The 22,928-nt window shown below is 39.5% G+C and overlaps 1 protein-coding gene and 1 long non-coding RNA gene across 10 annotated transcripts; one reads left to right on the forward strand and one right to left on the reverse strand.

The window, feature by feature from the left end:
* Nucleotides 1-9,599: 9,599 nt before the first annotated feature.
* Nucleotides 9,600-16,272, forward strand: LOC113309398 (inner membrane protein PPF-1, chloroplastic-like). Of its 9 annotated transcripts, XR_003340570.1 has the most exons (14): nt 9,600-10,087; nt 10,848-10,958; nt 11,095-11,169; nt 11,643-11,703; nt 11,883-11,956; nt 12,153-12,257; nt 12,525-12,632; nt 12,727-12,830; nt 13,012-13,161; nt 13,242-13,365; nt 13,482-13,619; nt 14,473-14,542; nt 15,845-15,955; nt 16,163-16,272. XR_003340570.1 is itself a non-coding variant. In XM_026557822.1 (12 exons), exons 1-11 carry the CDS (start codon nt 9,740-9,742, stop codon nt 13,581-13,583), a joined length of 1,362 nt encoding a protein of 453 aa, XP_026413607.1. In that variant the 5' UTR covers nt 9,600-9,739; the 3' UTR covers nt 13,584-13,619; nt 15,845-15,873. The 9 variants fall into 9 exon arrangements, 6 of the variants coding, with proteins under 6 accessions (XP_026413607.1, XP_026413612.1, XP_026413608.1 ...); XR_003340572.1 differs by lacking the exon at nt 14,473-14,542 and having other exon boundaries at nt 15,848-15,955; XR_003340571.1 differs by lacking the exons at nt 15,845-15,955; nt 16,163-16,272 and adding an exon at nt 14,838-15,174.
* LOC113309399 lies at nt 13,918-14,424 on the reverse strand. The gene is made up of 2 exons (XR_003340573.1): nt 14,287-14,424; nt 13,918-14,206 (listed from the first exon to the last, which is right to left on the reverse strand). It is a non-coding gene; the product is annotated as an uncharacterized LOC113309399 (long non-coding RNA).
* Nucleotides 16,273-22,928: the final 6,656 nt, after the last annotated feature.

Here is a 22,928-nt window from a genome sequence, read left to right on the forward strand (position 1 = left end):
AGGGGAGACTGTTACCCAGTATCTCCGCCCAACGGAATGCTACAAAAACGACGACCCACAAGGGGAAGTGCTGGATGCCCCACGACAACTGCAAGATGGCACCAACTCCACAACCGATGAGCTCGAAGTCGTTAACATCGGGAGTGAGGAATCTCCTAGACCTATCTCCATCAGCTCAACCTTGTGCACGGATGAACGCACGGAACTCGTGGAACTTCTCAAAGAATACCAGGACATATTCGCTTGGACATACGACGAACTGCCCAGTTTAGATGAAAAATTGGCCACCCATCATATACATGTCATACCTGGATCCAAGTCGGTCAAACAATCTCCGAGGCAATTCAGACACGAGGTAGAAGAGCAAATCAAGACTGAGATTCAGAAGTTGCTAGATGCTGGCTTCATTAAACCCATTCATCATCCAACCTGGTTGGCTAATGTGGTTCCGGTGGAAAAGAAAAACGGACAGATCAGGTGTTACATGGATTTCGGAGACTTAAACAGATGCTGCCCCAAAGATGATTTTCCTCTACATAACATCGACATGTTGGTAGATGCAACCAGCGGACACGGCATGTTCTCTTTCATGGATGAATATAGCGGCTACAATCAGATAAGGATGTATGAACATGACGGAAGTAAGACAGCTTTTCGAACTCCTCTCGGAAAATTTTATTATACTATAATGCCATTTGGTTTAAAGAATGCCGGTGCAACGTATCAACACGTTATGACGGAAATCTTCCACGATATGATGCATAAGCAAGTTGAAGACTACGTGGATGATATAGTAGTCAAATCAAAAGCTCGGGCGGCCCACACAGGAGTCCTACGGCAAGTGTTCGAAAGGTGTCGTGAATACAAATTGAAGATGAATCCTTTGAAATGCGCTTTCGGCGTTTCTTCAGGCAAATTTCTGGGATTCCAGGTGACTGCTGAGGGAATCAAAGTGGACCCATCCAAGACCCAAGCTATCCTCACGATGCCGCCTCCTCGAACTGTGAAGGAACTCCAAAGCTTCATAGGCAAGGTGAACTACAATCGACGTTTTATACCTGGTTTAGCCCAGCTTGTTGCTTCATTCACCCCCTTGCTGAAGAAAGGAGCGAGTTTCGTCTGGACCACACTACAACAGTTTCGGAAGATCCAACGAATATTGTCATCTCCAAATCATCATAAAGGGTTAGCTTATTATGTCAGCCCGGACGAGAGCGAGCCCGAGACATCTTCAGATCTACTGAAGCCGACACTTCAAAGGAGCAGCCTCAAGAAGATAGCGATGTCCACATAATCATGTCGAGAAAGAATCCGCAGTTTGGGCGAATCACTCTGTCAGACTTAAGAGGAATGCTTTAGCGAAACAACGAATATCCAAATGATTATATCAAGATGTCCCGAATTCAGGCACTGGAGGATGGCGGTCCAAATGTGACTGAACAACAAGTGGTGTAATTGTGCATCAATAGGATGGTACCTGTCTATCGTGCTTTGTCGAAGAACCTGCGCTTTTTCGCTTTCAGACATCCTATGAACTCCATGAAGCTGCTAAGCGCTCAGTTACGACAGCACCTGCCCTGCTAGAAAGAACAAGCCTGCCAGTAATGAAGAGCCTCATGATGTTCGTGGAAGCATACATCTCACCAACAGGAAATACAACCTTCAGCCTTCTGTAAGCAGTTTCGCTGAAGCAGCAAGAGGAAAACCACCGAGATACAACATCCTACGCGTCCAAAATCGCGAACTCCAACTCCAGTACCACATGTACGACTGCCACAATGATGAAACAACGTCCAAGATACTCCATATTTGTATCGATGGAAGAAGCATCAATGAGAGACGCTTTCAGAATTTCGTCTCCCGTAAAAGAAGTAGTTGCGTTACCAAAGGAGATTGCACCTGAGACTTGAGAGGTACATACAGATTCTCCAGTTTCATCATATTTGAAGAACCTATTAGTTAAGTCATTCGCATGAAGGAACTTCCCTACTCCTCAAAGACACGATCCAAAGATGATAATGGCAAAGGAGTGTGACTGGGGACTGCTTAGCACTGCCCATCTCAAAGATGGTGAATTTAGAGAGATGCAAGCACTCATTATTATTCCAAGATGTCCAAAGACGAGGATATACTCAAGAGAGCAGACGTATTGTCAAAGACCAGTGATGTTCCTGGGAGTCTATGAAACGCAATGCAGACGTAAAGATAACCTCATGAACCCAGCGTGACAACGTCTATCAAGTCGAAGGCTCATTAGATACTCGTGGGCAGGGGACTGTCTCCCTATTTTTCATTCTATGAGGCAACATGAAGGAAGTTATCGGTTCCATCATTAGATTTTCCCTCTAATAACGAGACAAGCTCTACCACTATATGAAGACTGCCAATCCCGAGCTTCACCATAGCAACAACCACTACAGACAGAGGTAATCCGAACTTCTGCATATTTTATTTTCCCATGGAGAAATAATAGAGTCACGGAGGCGAGATGGCGATATATTTATTATAGTAAACCCACCGACCATACAAGATAGAACCATATAAATCACGCTTGGGGACTGAGGCTCAGCATGAAATTCCTGCGCCGTCAGTTAAGGACTTCTTCAACACAAGAGAGATGGCCAATCAAGAAACATGTAATTCGCAAGGGGAAGTCAAACTGAAGAAGAGGACGCTTCAACGCTCCCTCCAGCAGAAGTCTCTTCAACGCTCTCTCCATAAGAATAAGCCGCTTCAACGCTCTCTCCAGGAGCCGCCTTGACGTTCGCTTCAGAAGCCGCTTCAACACTCTCTCCGGGACCCGCTTCGACGTTCGCTCCAGAAGCTGCTTCAACACTCTCTCAGGGAACCGCCTCGACGTTCGCTTCAGAAGCTGCTTCAACATTCTCTCCAGGATCCGGTTCGATGTTCGCTCCAGAAGCCGCTTCAGCGCTCTCCAGAAGACGCTTCAACACGCCTTCCGGAAGCTACATCAACATTCTCTTTGGGAGATGCTTCAACATCTTTTCAAAAATTACATCAGCATCCTTTTAAGGATATTCCTCATGATAGGGCTCGTCCACATCAAAGTCGAGGATTATGACATAAACCTACATCATGCTAGGGGAACGCTTACCTGGACGCCTCTTGAACGTGACATGTTCCGAGGACAGGACGACCCATCTCTCCTGGTAACATCTAACTTTGTCTCATAAGTTTTATCTTTATTTGTCACCATCTCATGCTTACCCCACAATAATGCAACCATTATGTGCTAGGCAGGGGACTTAATGTTGATGGTGGATTTTAGTTTAGGGCTAAAATTGTAAAACCAGTATTTAATGTGCTGACATCCTGCAAAGGGTAAAGCCGTTTGATAAGTCATGAGTACCTCTTCGCTTTATTTATTTGAAGCAATTCAATAAATACACAAAATTCACCCAGAATGGTGCATGTAGCAACAATCCCAAATATTCTGTGAATTTTAGCATTATTAATTAATGCATGATTTGCCTAGTATTTCCTGTGATGTTCCTCGCCGAACTCTCATTATTAGCATGACATGACGACTGAGTGTTCACTCTCAGCAGAGTATCATGAATCTCCAAGTGCCAATTTTGAGACATGTACGAAATACCCGTACATGCTACATCATTCTCTGACAAAGAGAATTTCGAATCGATGCACTTTCAACTCGATCGAACAAATTTAATTTCCTTAAGGAAAATATGGATTGTCCGTATCAGTCTCAGAAACGATCGCGGCTACACAAGTTGGCCGCGCAATTTAACAAGCCTAGCCAAACCTTGGCAAGAATGGGCGATTGACGTGATGACCACCGGCAGGCCCACTTGTGCCCTAGCCGGTCGAACATCACACGAACACCTCCCAGCAACGTCAAACGCCAACCCTATGTAGGGTGGCCCTACTGCTTTGTTTAGGTTCGATCGAACATAGACTGTCCAGGTGTTTGAGGGTAAAAACGGTTTCTGCTGATTTTGGTAATTTCGCGTGAGGGGATGAGAAACGAGTCTAAACCATAAACAATGTATTGCAAGGGAGTAATTTAGATTCGAGAGATCAATCTGTACAAATCCGGCCTAAACCAAGAAATGGTCGTTCCAGACTTGCTTCGGTCACAAAGTGAAGGAGAAGGGTTGGTTTTAGGGAGGGAAGCGAAGAGAGTGTTGAGACCAGAATAGTTGCTTCTGGAAGAGTAGTTGTTTGACTTGTATCAGAAAGTGAAAGCTAACAGATGGAAAGCTAGCAAGTAATTTCTGAGTGTCGTATTCTCCTGACCAAAACTTGTTGTCTGGTGGAAATAGGTAAGACCTATTTATACAAGTCGTAACAGAACGTACTCTGGTCTCGTAAGAAATGGAAACGGCTGAGTAAAGTGGAAGGCGGTGGTCACGGGTAACGCCTGGAATTGATGTTCCATAATGAAAGGGGCATTTCACCATTATTCCTTGTATTTACTAACCGACTCATTCTTATGACACTTTCATGTAACGGGCGTAGTGTACGCCGCACGCTGTAAACCGCCAAACCAATACCCTTTATGAGTATCCCCCAGTTTGTGACATGTGTTAGATGTCTTGAGTGTTTTCATGAGAAAACGTGTAGCATGTTATTACGTATGGCATGATTGCATGCCAGTGGCCATGGAATAACGACGTGCTAGTAGCTGTGGCATGGCGTCGTGCTAGTAGTTGTGGCATGGCGCCGTGCTAGTAGTTGTGGCATAGCGACGCGCTAGTATTTTTGGCATGGTGGCATGCCAGTAGTCGTGGCATAGCGACGTGCTAGTAGTTGTGGCATGGCGTCGTGCCAGTAGCTGTGGCATAGCGGCGTGCTAGCAGCTGTGCATAGCGACGTACTAGCAGATGTGGCATGGCGGCATGGCCAACATGCTCGCGCATATTTTAGGCGCGTCCAAATTAGGGGTTTTGGCATAAACCATGGAATTTGGCATTGCGACCAAAAGTTGCCACAAGTTTGGTGGAAAACTTATACGGTTGAGATCTGCATCTCAGGAGGAAGGGTAGCCGTTGATTGTTGCAACCCTCCGTTTTGGCAACTAGCGGCATGGTAAAGTCGGCATGGCTTTGCCATAGAGTAGGCGTGGCCAAAATTAGGGTTTAGCTGCAAATCGTGATTGTTTGGATTTGGGCCGCAAGTTGCCATGCGTTAGGTGGCGAACTTGGACGGTCGGGATCTGCGTCTCAGAGGGAAGGATAGCCGTTGATTATTGCAACCCTCCGTTTTTAGCAGCCAATGTCGAGCATGGCTTTGGCATGTGTTAGGCGCGGCCAAAATTAGGGTTTAGTGCAAACCGTGGTGTTTGGCTTTGGGTCGCAAGTTGCCATGCGTCAGGTGGCGAACTTGGATGGTCGAGATCTGCATCTCAGAGATATAGCCGTTGATTATTGCAACCCTCCGTTTTTAGCAGCCAGTATCGAGCATGGCCTTGGCATGTGTTAGGCACGGCCAAAATTAGGGTTTAGTGCAAACCGTGGTGTTTGGCTTTGGGACGCAAGTTGCCATGCGTCAGGTGGCGAACTTGGATGGTCGAGATCTGCATCTCAAAGAGAAGGGTAGTCGTTGATTATTGCAACCCTTCGTTTTGGCAGCGAGCATCGAGCATGGATTTGGCATGTGTTAGGCGCGACCAAAATTAGGGTTTAGTACAAACCGTGATGTTTGGCTTTGGGCCGCAAGTTTCTATATGTTTGGTGGCGAACTTGGACGGATGAGATCTTCATCTCATATGGAAGGGAAGGCGTTGATTTTTGCAACCCTTCATTTTGGAAGCCAGCGTCGTGCATGGCTTTGGCATGTGTTAGGCGCGACCAAAATTAGATGTTTGGCTTTGGGACGCAAGTTTCCATATGTTTGGTGGCGAACTTGGAAGGCTGAGATCTGCATCCCAGGAGAAAGGGTAACCGTTGATCGTGGCTACCTTCCGTTTGTAGCCTGACAACTTTGTCTAAATTAGAGTTTGGCATGTTGAAACCTTAATTAGCACCCTTTACTAGAATCGCTGTAGAATTCTCGTACGGACTCGGATTTTGATGGTACGCCACTTCATTCGACCGAATGAATTTCCTATCTCCCTACGCGGGGATATTTAGGTTTTGAGCTCGTTCGGGAGGTGAAAACAGCCCGACAGTAAGACTCAGGAAGAATTCAGGAGGGATGTTGCGATCCCGAGGTGGCATAGCCGCGCCTGTGGCATGGCGGCATGGATGCATGGATTTTTGGTATGGAGATGTGGATGAAATGGTTTGCCATTGGCACAGTGGTGCGGCTGGCATGGTTGGCATGCCTTGGCGCAGAGACGTTGCTGGCATGGTTTGCCATTGGCACGGTGGTGCGGCTGGCATGGTTGGCATGCCTTGGCGCGAAGACGTGGCTGGCATGGTTTTCCATTGGCACGGTGGTGCGGCTGACATGGTTGGCATGCCTTGGCGCGGAGACGTGGCTGGCATGGTTTGCCATTGGCACGGTGGTGCGGATGGCATGGTTGGCATGCCTTGGCGCGGAGACGTGGCTGGCATGGTTTGCCATTGGCACGGTGATGCGGCTGGCATGGTTGGCATGCCTTGGCGCGGAGACGTGGCTGGCATGGTTTGCAATTGGCACGGTGATGCGGCTGGCATGGTTGGCATGCCTTGGCTCGGAGACGTGGCTGGCATAATTTTCCATTGGCACGGTGGTGCGGCTGACATGGTTGGCATGCCTTGGCACGGAGACGTGGCTGGCATGGTTTGCCATTGGCACGGTGTTGCGAGAATTAAGGTTTGTTATATACAAAGATGATGTCAGTCAATACTAAGGGTTCTGCTGTAGAATATGACACATGTATATTAAAAAAGGAACCCTGGTAATTCTTACGTAGGCACGCTGATTGATTCAATAAATGCGCTACTGGTCATAGTGACGTCATGTCAGACGGTTTTACGATTTTATCCCTAAGCTAAAAACCACCATCAACACCAGGGCAGTCTTAAACCATCGCAACCGTCCAACTTCGCAAGCGTGGTTGGACGGATTAGATCATCCCATGAATGATCAGAGAATGGTCAGCGCACACGTTGGCGGGCCCACTCCTCACCTACCCGGTCGACTCTCTCACGGCCTAGCCATAGAGCAGAAAACACTTGCTCGAAGTAAGGTTGGCGTGATGCTTAAAGGGTCGTGGATCGATCACAACCATCCAACTTTGTCGGCATATTTGGATGGCTTAGATCGCGCCTAGGACCATCAGACAGGTACACATATGTTCACCGTCGGCCCAACATGGGACCCACACGGTCGGTCTCCCCAAAGGAGGAGCATAGCTTGCCAAACCGCTTAGCCAAAGTCACGCGTACGTGACCGTTTTAAAACCCTAATTAGGGTTTGCGGCGCTGCATAACTGCCGCAGTTCGATCGCGTCCATCCATCTTCGCCATCCTAAACGGAGGGTGTAGATATAGACTTAAGAGGTACCAAGAGTATCAACGTGATCACCGTGGGCCCACCTATGCGTGTGACCAATCGGCCTAGGCCAACCATGGTTGAGCGCCTCGAAATGCACTCCCCAAAGAGGCATATCACGCGATTCCCAAATCCTTTGCGACAAAGGATTTCTATCGCAAATCGATCACGGCCACTCATCTTTGCCAGTCGACTTGAGTGGCCTAGATCGCACCTTCATGAGACAAAGTGGTACGGACTTGTACACCGGAAAGTCGTTTACATGCATGCCCAGTCGGTCCCACCAGAAGCTTTGTCCATGCTTGATTTCGGTCAATCTAAAGAGTGATGCTTGTGCACCTCTTTAAAACCCTAAAATCCATCAACGGTCGTAAACGTGTGTCGCCGCGTCCAACTTTGCCAGCTTGGTCAGACAACCTAGGCTAAGAGTTAAACGGCCAATGAGGCACCTTGGTGATCACCGTCCGTCACTCTACCACAAGGAGTGATCGGTCAAGGGATGGCCCGTCCATGCGGCCTTCAAATGATCACTCGAAGATAGTTGGGCATGCAGCTATTTTAAGACGCTTAATCCACGACTTACTTCGTTAAGCTTTAAAACTGCGATGCTTCATACATATTGATTGTATTCGATGTATTACACGCATAAAGTATACACGATATTTCATGAATATCGATTTCTTAAATTACTCAATTATTTAACCTAGCACCGTATGCTACTTCATGTGGGTCCCACGATCCACTCATTCGAGACATCAAGCATGTCACAAACTGGGGGATACTTATTGGGGTATTGGTCTGGCGGTTTACAGCGTGCGACGTGCAACGCGCCCATTTAAAAGAACGTGTCAGGAGACATGGACGGTTAAGGTGATGAGGGAAGTGGGCCAAGACGTGATCGTGTAACCACCTACACGACCCCACTACTCCATCACTCAACTTCCTCCACTTCCTACGAGATGAAGGTTTACGCTCAATGACTTGTATAAATAGGTCCTTCACCTATTCTCAAACACACATAGAAATCAAGTGTTGTCATAATATTCAGAAAACACCCAGAACTGATAGCTTACATTGTGCAAGCCAGTTCAACATTCTGATACAAGTCATAAACAGCCAACACCTTCACAATCTCAACACCTTCTTCGCTTCCCTCCCTAAGATCAACCCCATCTCCTTCACTTTGTGACCGAAGCAAGTCTGGAACAGTCATTTCTTGGTTTAGGCCAGAATTGTATAGATTGATCTCTCGAATCAAAAAGCACTCTCGTGCAGTGCATTTGTTTAGGGTTTAGATTCATTTCTCATCCACACACACCCAAAATTACCAAAATCAGCAGAAATAGTTTTCACCCATATATACCATCCTATCCTAACTTTGCGTTTATGGCAATGTCTTCCACAGGTCTATGCATGGGAGCACGAAACTTCAAAGACATTACAACTGGAATCAGCAGAGCAGGAAGAGCAAGTAGAGGAGCTCAACTGACACTGAACTGGGGGAAGGAATGCGCCAGAACAATATCGACTATGCAGCAGAGGAAGAAGGAATTCTACAAATAATCCAGTCTCTATATAAACTACAAGTTCAGGAAAGATTTCAGGGGCATAACAATCAAAGCACTGATAGAAACATTGAACCAATTGATTTTGTTTTAGGCAGACTAATCAAGCTGGCACCACAACAAAACATTACTGCAGCCAACTTAGCTAGACTTGCTAGTCATTCTCTCTTATTTCAAAACTTTAACTGGAAAGGACCTAATCTCCAGTCTCTATGGAATGCCTTACAGTATCCTACAAACCATATTATTATTAAGGATAACTGTAATAATGCCACTCTTATTTTGAAGGATTACCCTGATGCTAGACTTAGCTCAGGTGATCCCATTACTGTAAACCTGAGTAGACAGCTCTGTTGAGGTCTCATGCACTTTTTTCTATAAAAAAAAAAAATACAAAAGCAAAAAAATCTCTCACATTCTCGGTTGTCAAGTGTCAACCTCGTGTAAAAATGCCGACCACCTTATTCCCAACAAGTATACGAATACGTGGCTTCAGTAAGTGTTCAAAATCTCGGGCCAAGGAATTTCTCATGGGCTTTGGTAATAAAATACATGACCCATGGGAAACGGATAATACGTAGAAGAAAAAAAAATCTGAAAAACTCTCTGTGTGGGATTTTGGAACTCTCTCCCTCATCTCAACTCCACCTTGAGTTGAAACAGAAGGAAAAGGAAAAAACTGAAATTAAATTCCTCAGAAAATATCTTCAAAAATGGCGAAATCCTTAATATATTCACCGTTTCTGAGTAATTCACTACCTTCTGTTTCTCGTCATCATAGTAGTAACCACCACATATTTCCTTTATCCACTACAACACCTAGTCGCAAATTCAACAGAATCAAATTCAGCTTACAAGAAATTCCCCCAATTCATTCTGTTGATTTTCAGGCAATTTATAATAGAGCTGGAGGATTATTATATACACTTGCTGATGCAGCTGTTGTTGCTGCTGATTCAGCTACAACTAGTGTAGATGCTTCTGGTTCTACTGATGTTGCTGTTCAGAAAAGTGGTGGTTGGTTTGCTTTCATTTCAGATGCTATGGAAGTTGTTCTCAAGGTAATATTATTAAAGGGTGCTCATGGTTTTGCTTAATTTGTTAGTTATATGATTGTTATGTCCTTGTGGGTGTAGATGATATTGTTAATTGTTGTGAATTTTAGCTGAAAAATGTAATATATTATGTTTGTTTGTGCTATAGCCTATAGTTTGTGTTATCGCCTATTGCTATGCTATGGTGGTTGCAGAGAATTGAGGATAATATAGTGTGAGGTACTGTTTCGAAATGGGTGGAGGAGATTTGTGGAAGTTAATCACAGCTCTATTAACCTCGGGTCTGGGTTGGATACTAGAGAATTGATTTAGGTATCTTTTGAGGAGGAATTAATGTATGTGATAGTTCATTGGGAAGAAATGAGTTGATGGGAACTGGAAATGAGTACACCAAAGATAAGTAGGTAACTAATATTGTCGTGGCCTTAGCTTTGCTAGTTTGGGAATCTAAAACATGTCAAAGTAAATAATTTGATGGGATTTCGAGCTGATTTATGCTCTAATGCTACATATGGTTGATGTTTCTGTAGTTTATTGTTTTGATTGGCCGGTAGGAATTAGAGTGCTTACGAGTTTTGAACCCAGGTTGTGGGGCTGTCAACACCAGATGAATTTACTACTTAATTAGAGGAGCACCGAGATGCTTCTATATTTTAGCTTTCATGTTTTTCTTCTATTACTATGTTTTTGCCTTTTACATATTGTCTTTTCTTGTTGCTACCCACTGTGATCAAGGAATTGAGATGAGTTATTGTTTTATTTACAGGTCTTGAAGGATGGACTGACAGCTGTACATGTTCCCTACTCATATGGGTTTGCGATTATCTTGCTCACTGTACTTGTTAAGGCAGTCACTCTTCCATTGACGAAGCAGCAGGTAAGTTTGGCCGTTTTCCTAAGTGATTTAACGAGGGAAATGTAATTATCCTAGTGGGCCGTTGTCTACTGTCTTTTAATTTCTAAGAAAATATGTGTCCCCAACCTTAAATTTGTTTTGTTGATTTGACATGCAGGTTGAGTCAACATTGGCGATGCAAAATCTTCAGCCCAAGATCAAAGCTATTCAAGCAAGATATGCGGGCAATCAGGTAAAACATATATTTCTCTGGCCAAGTGCATAACCATTAGAACTAAATTCTTTTGTCGCTGAAATAAAGTAGCTCTAGAAATATGTTAGATCATGCATGCCTTTTGATTTTCTTGGGTTTATGCAATCTTTATTTCAGTTAACTTATTCAAATTTTCTGTATCTTTTGAAAAAGAAAAATAATGTAAAGGAGACTGTAAGAACCCAGTTATGTCTTTTATTTTCCTGCCTGGCTTTAGTTGGATTGTTCTAAAAAAAGTAGTGGTGCGCTGCCGATATTTTATGCCATACCCCAAACTTGCTTCTCTCTTCTTCTTTTTTTTGATTTTTTACATGAAGATGTGGGAGCACTTGTCATGCATTCATTAGAAATTACTTACCATGTGATTCAAAACTGCTCATGTGGACTTCATTTTAGACATGATATTTGAAGCTCTCTGAGTTTTTTCTTTCATTTTGATAATCTGTTTTCAGGAAAGAATACAACTTGAGACATCTCGCCTTTACAAGCAAGCTGGGGTTAATCCACTGGCAGGTTATATTTACTCATCTAGTCTCTTTTTTTGGAATCAATGATAAGCATTTTTATGGTTGGGTCTTTTGGTTTTCCTAATTCACTTACCTCTTACTGTCACGTGCTATCTTCATCCCTGAATACTAATAATACCTGATCATCATTTTGATAATCTTTGGATTCGTGTTGCTGATAAACAGGGTGTTTCCCAACTTTGGCTACAATACCGGTCTTTATTGGGTTATATCAAGCTCTTTCAAATGTAGCAAATGAGGTAATGAGATAACCATATTGTAGATGGTCTTTGCTGGCAAACAGATTATTTATTTTTTCAAAATTATTGGATAAAGATATAAATATTATTACAAGAAACTAGTTAGAAGCCTAACAAGCTAAGCTCCAACAACGCACTACTACATATATATTGTATGGTAATTTACTAATTTCTAATGCATCAACTTTATCTTCAGGGATTGCTGACTGAAGGGTTTTTTTGGATTCCATCTTTGGGGGGCCCTACCAGTATTGCTGCTAGACAAAGTGGATCTGGCATTTCGTGGCTTTTTCCATTTGTGGTAACCAACTTTAGATTTAAGTCATGCATGCTTTTCTTATTTGTTAGCTGATAATTTGGAAAGCGTGAAAAACAAGAAACATTTCCCTAGACATGTTTCAATTATGTGTCGTACTCCATTCACGTCCCATTATTTCTTATCCAAAATACGCTTGAAATAAAATTTACACTTTATGTAAAACTGCCACAGACTGATGAGGTAGCACTACTCATATTTATTTCGCTTCATGCAATCTGTATAGATAACAGTACAGAATGTGTTGTGCAGGATGGACATCCACCATTGGGCTGGTCCGATACTGCAGCTTACCTGGTTTTACCCGTCCTCCTAGTCGCTTCTCAGTTTGTTTCTATGGAGATCATGAAGCCTCCACAGGTGGATTATTAACTTCGCTTGTTTAGCGCTGTCATCTCTACACTGCTAAGTAATTTACCAGGCTTCCAATATGACTAATGTCTTCCTCTTTCAGTCAGACGATCCCAATATGAAGAACACACAACTTATTTTCAAGTTTCTTCCCCTTATGATTGGTTACTTCTCTTTATCCGTCCCATCAGGGTTGTCAATTTACTGGTAGGTCTCAAATACTATGGCGTTATAATACATAAAATATTGGAATGATATGGTTAGAGATTATCAAGCAGTTCACTATTTCAGTTGGATAAAAGTGTTCATTGAAATGAATTATTCTGCTTTAATTTCACCTCGATCTACCTTCGTTGCATGCATTTTAAGTTATTTGTTGGGTTCCTAGGTTTACGAACAACATCCTCTCCACTGCACAACAAGTGTGGTTACGTAAGTTAGGTGGTGCAAAGCCTGCTGTAAGTGAGAATGCAAGCGGAATCATTAGTGCAGGTCAAGCAAAAAGATCGACATCTCAACCATCACGAGCCGGTGAAAGGTTGGTCTTATGCTTAAAATGAGGAACAATTTTGTATTTTAGCAGTTCACTAATTGCGGGTATGCCAATCATGACAATAGGTTTCGACAGTTGAAAGAAGAAGAGAAGAAAAAAGTGAACAAAGCTCTGCTATCTGAGGACAATCAAGTTTTGGACTCTGTGTCTGATGCTGATGACGTCTCTGACGAAGAGACAGACAGCAAGGTAAATTGCATCCCTCTGTATATTTCTGGATGTGCAAAATACGCTAAGGTCGTCCAATTTAAAGTGATTTCAGCTTTTGTTTCTGTTAACTGATTTAAGAAAATCATTTATCTCAGGATGCTCTAGAAGAGGCATTAGCTTCTAGTGGCAGTACACAGATTCCCGATTATTCAGGTCCAAAGAAGAGCAAGCGATCAAAGAGGAAGCGTACTGTGTGAACATGTCATGTATGGTATCCCTTCTTGTAGCTACTGGTGAGTCCTGTATATCTCAACGTATTGTATTTTTAATAGTATAGTGGCCATTCTTATGTTGGCTTATTTGATTGCATTGGGGTTTCCTACAAATTCATTAAATTCAACTGGTACAAGTAACCCAAAAGAAACCGTAACTCAACATTGTCCATTGTAACTTCAGTCATGCCAGAAGATGATAAGCTACATCAAGCCAATCTAATATTATCTCATATGAATCTTTAGAATGCAGACGTTATACAGCAATTATAGATCATGTACGCTGGAACCTGTCAACTAAATGGTTGTAAACTCCGAGTCTCCATAAGTTCTTTCCTCTATTATTAAAAACTCAGAATAAAGTTATGTACCCCATACATCAAGTCAGCAAACCGACTCAAATACATGCAACCTTATTGAACTTACATTGTTACACTACCCACTCACTTTCACTTGCATGAAGAAATTTCATACCTATTATATCACGGCTTGAACGGTGGGTTCCGGTTCCCTATCGGGCTGGGTCCAGATCGAGCCTTGTGATACTTGCTTACATATGCCTGCATTTCTGTATTCTTCTTTCCACGAAACAGTTGCGAGGAAGAGCTCTGGTGTAAGTTATTTGGATTAAGTAAAATATAAGGTAGATGTAAAGAGTCTAGTATAGAAATATATTCATGAAACTCACCTGAGTATCTAAAAAAACTTTACTTTCTGATTCAAATCGGGGTTCTGCAGGTTTGACCTTGAAATCAACTAATTAGACAGAAGATGAACATATTAGAAGTTTTGAGTCAGAATTTTAATCTTATTTCAACTCAGATGAGTAGTAGCTGCAAAGAGTGAAAGTTAAGTAGCTTGCCTGATTTTGTAGCTTGAGCAAGAAAGGGAGTTGTGAAGTAATAACATGGTGAAACCGCAAGGAGGAGGGTTGCCAGGATAAGGTAGGTTACAGTTTCTAGTAAAACGCTTTATGTTGGATAATTATCAAATAAGTAGAAAAATCTTTGCAATGTTTGCTAAAGGTGCTAGGGAATCTTATGTTGTACAAATTGCAAATTATAAGACTAGGGTCGTGGGTTGACTTCTTCACCATCATGATAACCATGTTAAAGTTATCATCTCCTTCATGATTCTCTGATGAGTACCCACCTACGCGGTATTCATGATAAGTCTGCTGCAACGGCTATGAGAGAAATAAGAAGTGTAGGTAATAGATTTTTTTTTTTTTAAGTGTAGGTAATAGAAATTTTGCTCATTGGCGTTAGAAATCCAGAGATCGAACATGAAAGAGAAACCTTCTGAGAATAACTACACTTTCTAGTACTGCTGCAAATTTTAATGTATTCAATTCCACCTACTTCAAGAAGGTACTCTCCCGTTGGGCAAGGAAGACTGGTGTCACGTTATCTTTCTATGCTTTAGTAGCTTATGATTCTTGTTCGCTACTGTCTCCGTTCTGGAAAAGAGATACTTTCACTTTTTCAATTTGGACTACTTTTCCAGAAACGGAGGGAGGGAGTATTACTTTGCACAAGCTTTAGAATTGCCTGTTAATGCAGTAGGGTTTTAATCATGGATAGCTTATGCTGTTGTTTGTTACAACTATATGGTTTATGAGCTTTATGGTCGTCAGGTTCCGGCTCCCCGTGGAAGTTGGACAATATTTATGAAAGACATTTTAAATCATGAAATCCTCATATTTTCCTCGTCGGCAATTATGATCTTCCGTCTGCTGGGTGTACTAATGGATATTCTATCTATTATGTATATCTAGTCTAAGCAAAAGATGGTTCACAAATATCATCTAGGCCTTGAGTTTCACTATTCTTCTATTCATCTTCTATTCACTTGTGACCCGTAGATACCACTCATAAAGAAATCCTTACCGACGGTATTACGATGATTGCAAATGCCAGCTTGGTTGACCTATAAAAATGCAATTATAACGTCTATGGTTAGGAGATTAGACACTGATTTCGGGGATTTTAGATGTAGGAATTACCAATAGGTACCATTATAGTGTTCTTAGTTAGTGGCAGGTCCACAAACTAAAGCCCAGTAATCAGAGGTCCATAATTAAAAGAAAACAGAAAAATGGACCCAAATTTTTAATTCCAGGTCCTATACACGTGCGGCACTAGACATACATAATTTTAAAATACGCATATTACCCTAGATATACATAAACATTTCTCCTAAATCGTAATTCATTTTCTTCATTTTCCTTTTTTGTTTCTGTTCAGAAGAAGAGCTCTGGCGATGGCGACAAAAACAATAAAAAATGTCTTTCATCGATTGATCAAATATCATCAAGCTTTTCTTTCTATTGATCATCTAGAACACCCAAAACAAAGGTGAGATCCTTGTTTTAGTCTCATTTTTACCTGTTTTAGGGTTTTAATTTTGTTTTCAATCTATTCTTCTTCACTAGAAGAGTTAGTTTATTTGTATAATTAGTTTATTTTGGTGTTCCTATTGAAACTTGAATGATTGATTATGTAATTAGATTCACTAGTTACAAATTGGTAGTATAGATTTGAGTTTTTAAAGTTTGATTGTAGATCCGTGATTGTATGATCCAGCAGTACATATACGTTGTACTGAAGAATACAAGCAATTGATGGTGAAGAAATATAAAAAGATGAATCGAAAATGGATCAACGAAAAAGAAGATATAGAATCGTCATTTTGGGTTTTTTTTTTGAAACTTTTGAAACTAATCAAAATTATTGAAAACCAAATCGATTATAAGAAGACCAAATCAATTATAAGGTATGTTTTTTTTTTGTTTGTTTTGAATCTGATTTCTATTCATGTTATCATATTTTCACTTTATTTAGCTTTCAAATGATTGTCTTTTTTGTTATTGTTTTATTTTATATTTATTAAAATCATGCTTTTGTTATTTTGAGTTTTTGTTTGATATGGCAGTACATAAATGTTGCACTCAAGATAGTATACTCATTTTTTATCAACAAAAAATTGTAATATTCATCTCTTGTGTATAAGATAACTTCAAGTTGATTTCAGCTGTTTTGGGATATGATCCAGTAGTTCATAATTGATGTACTGTTAAATAATGAACTAGTATCATACTAAATGCAATGTTGCACCACTGTTTTTGTATCTTAGTGAGTATATATTTCATGTAATGAGACTTCTCACATCTCAGTATTAAGATAATGATACAAAATCAGTGAATTAATACGTTTTTTACTATCAAAATGGTAACTTGTGCATAGGTATCCATTGTAGATGGTCGATTAGAATCATCGCAATGTGGTTGTTAAGTAATTTTTTCAGTGTATAATCGTTGCACTTCATAAAATCAGTGTATAAACGATGTACAATGTTATTTTCTCAGGGTATAAAGGCTACACTTCATAAAACGTCAGTCTATAAGCGCTTCACTCCAGGAAAATTCAGTGTATAAACGTTGTACTGTGTTTTTTGTCAATGCAATTTGGTAATTTGGTGATTTGGTAACCTTGCAATCTGAATTTTTTTGTGTTTATTTTTTGTTGCTAGATTTAATCATTTTAGTTTCATACTATAGGTTTTAGGTTTGGTTCTGAGATGATATTACAATGGATGGGTGTATCAGGCAGGGAAGTTACAAATGGAGTTGGTTTCTACAGATGAAGATTCAAACTAGATTTTGGTAGGATTTTTTTTCTTCATATGGAATTATAGGTATTATATTATATTGGGTTTTAATCAGAGTTGTGGTTATTAATGTGGCATATATTTTTTTCCCTAAGATTCATCAATGTCTTTTTACTTTTTGATTACTTGTAGTTTATCTTTGTGTCTGAACCGACAGTACATATAGGTTGTACTGACAAAAAACCTAGATGAATTTTGAGAATATGATCCGAGAGTGCATATATGCTTAACTAGAAAAACTCTAGGTAATTTTACTAATTCACATATTGTTTTTTGTTTATTTGTGGACATGATCCAACTGTACATATATGTCATACCGACAAAAATTAGTGTTTTACTATCTGCTATTTAGTAATATTATTAGAATTGTTGATTAGATATTGCAGTAATTACTTGTCATTAGCTTCTTCTTTTTATTTTGGTATCTTTTGCAACTAATTATTGTAGGAAGAGGTACAATGAAGGGTCGCAATGCGGCAACTAATTTGATAAGAGCATCTCTTACTCTTTGTGCTCTAGATTCTTATTAGGTGCGTTCTTATGCCATGTTCCTTTGTTCTTTACTCTTTGATACAGTTGGTTGTGTAAGGGTAATTTGGTGTTTGGATTAATATTATGCTTTGAGACATTTAGGAAAGCATGGACATGGATTTAAGAAAATTAGGAATCCGTAGTGCCACTTTTATTGTTTGGATTTAAGTTGCTTGTTAACATCTCATCATGATAGCCTTTTAAACAAGTAAGGTTACGTTCATCCTTTTTAAATGAATTTAATTAATAATAATTTTTGAAAGTACGTGAGTGATGCACTTCAAAATAATCAGTGTATAAACCCTTACTTTAGGATATCACAGTGCATATATGCACTGTGAAAATCTCGGTACATAAACAATATACTCGGAGGAAATCATTTTTGGTGTTTTTTACCGTAAAACAACCAGGCAGTTTAGTAGTTATTGGTAGTTCAGTTCTTCAATCATTCATAGCAGTATCAGATTGGAATGAGTGTTTATTTCTACGCTTTTTTTCTCTCTTTATGGAATGTATCCATTGTAGTACTTATGCACTGAATTTTTCGATATAGCATATATGTGTTGTTGGATAATTCAGTATACCATATATGTACTGTAGTAAATCTGTACTGAAATTTTCAGTATAACGTATATGCACTGTTGCAATTTAATCTTTTTTTTTCTCGGTATATCTTGCATGCACTGCAGTAACTATGTACTAAATCCTGTATAGAAATGGATTGGAGGTGTAGTAATGGTGTTAATGATATCTCTCCTTTAATGCTTTTTGAAGTCATTGGAAACTTAGAAGACTTCAGCGTCGATCCAGTGTTGAGGAATTTAGGTACTCAACTAACAGTGCGGTAGATATGTACTCAAATTTGTAAGCAGTGTAGCAGATATGTACTCAATATTGCAGCTGAAATCCAGTGTTGAAGTCTCGACAGACCCTTTTGGTTGCTTATCAAAGATCATTTTGGTTGCTTACACAGGCTTGAACTTGGCATATTGGTCAAATTCTTCAATTGCCATTTTTCTTCTTCTTTTGAAGCATGCCATTTTTTATTTATTCTAAACACTTTGAATTAGTAAAGGAAAGGGGAAAGTCAGGGACTCAGGGGTGTCACCTGGATATTCCAAGACGTCAAGTAGACCAATATGTTCAGGCGGTTGATAATATCGATTTTAGTTTTTTCTTTTTCTTTTTTGGTACAGCCATTATGTACCCAACAAGTTTATAATAAATTGATTAATTATTTTCAGTATAGACAATATGTATTAAAAGTTGATAGTGTACATTAATCTTTGTTTTTTTTCTTGATCAGTTGATAAGGTCGATCTAGTTTGTTTTTTTTCTTTTCCAGTACAACCAATATGTACTGACATTTGATAATGTCAAATTTGACAGTATTCTTTTTAGTACAGCTGGTATGTAATTTGACAGTATTCTTTTCAGTACAGCTGATATGTACTTTTAGTACAACATATATGTACTGTAAATTGCAGTATTTGATTATGTTAGCCTAACATGCTAATGAAATCAATATTTATAGACTTTTCCAACAAAATTAGTATTGTTCATCGTATTATTTATGTTCTTTCTTACACGTAGAACCAAAGAAGAAAAATAGAAGACAGACAGAGAAAAAAAAACTGAAACGTAGAACTCGATCTACCATTACAACGCCACTAACACCAAAACCACCACTGCTACTACTAAATCATGTCTTCTGGTACCACTACCTGCTACATCATTTGGTGAATCTACGAAAATCACAAAATTGAACCAATGTTTTTCAGTACAACATATATATACTGTTGGATCGTATTGTAAAATTCAACTACAATGTCAATGAAATGATGAATGTATGAAATATAACAAAATCAGACCAGTTATTTTTTAGTACAACATAAATACCGCTGGTTCGTATTGTAAAAATCAAATTGCATGACAAAATAAAAGACAAATCTATTAATATAGCAAAATCCAATCCAATTTTTTTTGGTAAAACGTATATGTACTGCTGGATCATATCGACAAACACCATTTTTGTTGCTTGAGATTCTTCAGAATGGTCTTCTTTTGCTGCTTGAGATTCTTCAGAATGGTCTTGTTCTACTGATTTAGTAGTTCGTTCTTCTTCTCCTGAGATTTTTTTGCTTTTAGTTCTTTAGATCTTGGTTTTTCTTTGTTTACCGCTTGAATTCGTATATAAGGGTTTCTAGTAAAAAAAATTTTTAGAAATTGAGGTATTCAGTAGGTTTTGAAACTCAATTTTATGTTTAATGAACAAATAACGATAGATCTAGAGATGAATATGTAACTATGACAGATCTAAAGATGTTTGCATTACCCGTTCATTTTCTGCAGCGTAATTGTTATCTTCAATCCTCCATCGCCGATCTGCAACATGGAGAAGAAGAAAGAAAGACGAGAGAGATTTAGTGGAGAGAAAATTTATTTTTTAAGCTTTTGTTATGCCGCACGTATGAATCCAGGGATAAATCGGTAAATGATCACTTATAAGACAAATTTGGACCCTAGATTAGTATTTATTTCGGGTTGGACCCTCCTATAACTATTTATTTGGGCTTTTGACCAAATAACAAATTTTCCATTTTAGATACTAAAACAGTTTCGTCTTCCTTTTATGTTTTTTTTTTTTCCGGTACACCTGGAAGGAAAATGGTACCCTCCTCTGGCACCAAAAACTCACCTAAGGGCCTCACCTCTATATAACGTATTAATGACAAGTTTTTGATGCTTGAAAACCCATCATAAGTTTCACTAGTTGGTCTAGAATGAATTTGCTAATTGCTTTTAAAAGTTTCATGATTGTCATCATCAAATCTGAACACTGCAGCGCCCAAACGTTTGTTTGATGCTGTTTAGCGGCAACAAAAAGTTCTACAAATAAAGCGGCTGCTGTTGTCTTCAGAAATCAGCTTAGTCAAGTCTTGTTACCAGTGGCTTCGAGTCCAAATCTGTTCACACTCCTCTAACGAGTGTATATTTCACATATTTTTCTAATTGGTTGATTATTTAATTGATGGCTCCATTACCCTCCATGTTTAGAATCATGACCCTCGTTACATAACTCCCTAAATTAAATTAAGGGTAGAGATTAAAATGTGAAATATACACTCGTTAAGGAGTGTGCACGAATTCGCACTCAGTGGCTTCTATCTATTAGATCTGAACTGGTAGTTTAATTGGAACAACAAACTGCCATCTAAACTGTTGTTTGACACCTCAGCCTACCATTTGTTTTTTTGGGAAAAACGTTTGTCCCCTTTTAGGTGGTCCCATGTCTATTTAGTCCTTTGGGAAAACGCATTTACTGTTTGGTCCATGATTATTTAAAAATATTAAATGGACAAAAGTACCCTTTCATGTTAATTTCTACTCTTTTTTTTGTAGCAGTTCATTCTTCAAAATGAACTCCTGTTAATTTCTACTTATTTTTCCAGAAATCACCTAAAAAAACCAGAGTTCATTTCCAGAAATGAACTCCATATAAAAACCTAAAAAAACCAGAGTTCATTCCAGAAATGAACTCCATATAAAAACCTAAAAAAACAGAGTTCATTCCAGAAATGAACTCCATGTAAAAACCTAAAAAAAAACAGAGTTCATTCCAGAAATGCACTCAATGTAAAAACCTAAAAAAACAGAGTTCATTCCAGAAATGAACTCCCTATAAAAACCTAAAAAACAGAGTTCGTTTATGGAATGAACTGCAACATTATCATCTTCGTCGTCTTCAACAACAAAACACGAGTTCATCTTCAACAACAACATCTTCATCACAAATCTTCGTCGTCTTCATCATCTTCATCGTCTCCACCATCTTCAACAACACTAACAGCAAGAAAAAAAAAAGAAAACGCACAAATCTTCATCGTTCATCATCATGTTCATCATCTTCATCGTCTCCACCATCTTCAAGAACACTAGTAGCAAGAAAAAAAGAAGAAAAACGCACAAATCTTCATCGTTCATCATTATGTTCTCCGTCTTCATCGTCTCCATCATATTCAACAACACCAACAGCAACAAAAAAGAAGAAAAACACACGAATCTTCATCTAATCATCATGTTCATCATCTGCAAAAAAAAAAGAAAAGAAAAAATATGGAGAGGAGAAAACTAGATCTGAAAATAAAGAGGAGAGAGAAAGTAAATCTGAGAATGAGATATTTTCTATTGATTTTTTGTATATATATGTGGTCCCAAAAGGATATTTCTGTCACCCCACAATGACAATTACATCATCCATGACATCATCTTAGGACCAAACCATAATTTCTAGGACCAAACTATAATATATTTTCCCAAAAAGGACTAAACAGACACATGACTGAGTCAACTGGACTAGACTCTCTCTAAAATATTATTTTTAGGACTATATGGTATTTCCTACTTTTTTTATACGCGAAAGCCGGACCCAGGTCCCCACCCGAATCCAGCCAGTTGGACTGGCCCAACTGCCAGACCCAACACCGCCAAACCCACTATACAACTAATTTATTACAAATCTTGGCGGGGATTAAACCCCTGACTTTCCTCCTTACTGGAATTGATGGGATACCACTGAGCTATGCTCTTGGACCGGACCTCAGCCTACTATTTGCATGTTAAAACGTTAGCAAAATTGAGGAGTTCACCATAGTTATGTTCCCAAAATGAATAAGAGCTTTATAAATTATAAAGGATTAAAGAAAACTTTGGAAACAAACCAACTTATTATCTAATCATACTTCAATATCTTCACAATTCGATCACGGAAACGAACAATTACTATACCTCATATTAGGTTTGCATAAATAAAACTAAATAAAAAGAAAAGTGAAAATTACATGGAGACCCATTCTTCGGATCTTTCCCACTGTGAAACCCACGTCCAGAAATCTGAAGGCGCGCACCCATTTTCTAGGAAAAAATTATTCTCAAACCCATGTTTTATCAAATTCTGTTTCGTTCTTTTTTCTTCTTTTTCTTCTTCATCTTCAATTCCTTTTCTTCTTCCTCTCCACTCTACCGTGAATTCCCAATGAGTTGTGGTCGATTAAGAAGAGTGGGTATTGGTTATCACTCAAGTTTGATTCAGATTTTGTGATTGATGGAAGAATCGAAAAATAAAATTAG

Source organism: Papaver somniferum, chromosome 9, assembly GCF_003573695.1.
Source record: "Papaver somniferum cultivar HN1 chromosome 9, ASM357369v1, whole genome shotgun sequence".
Classification (NCBI taxonomy): domain Eukaryota; kingdom Viridiplantae; phylum Streptophyta; class Magnoliopsida; order Ranunculales; family Papaveraceae; genus Papaver; species Papaver somniferum.

What these genes read in the sequence shown, in the direction of transcription:
- LOC113309398 (XM_026557822.1), top strand. Translation starts at nt 9,740, where the DNA reads ATGGCGAAATCCTTAATATATTCACCGTTTCTGAGTAATTCACTACCT. An exon ending in CGTGGCTTTTTCCATTTGTG is followed by an intron (nt 12,258 to 12,524) that starts GTAACCAACTTT and finishes TGTGTTGTGCAG; the next exon opens with GATGGACATCCACCATTGGG. An exon ending in CCATCACGAGCCGGTGAAAG is followed by an intron (nt 13,162 to 13,241) that starts GTTGGTCTTATG and finishes TCATGACAATAG; the next exon opens with GTTTCGACAGTTGAAAGAAG.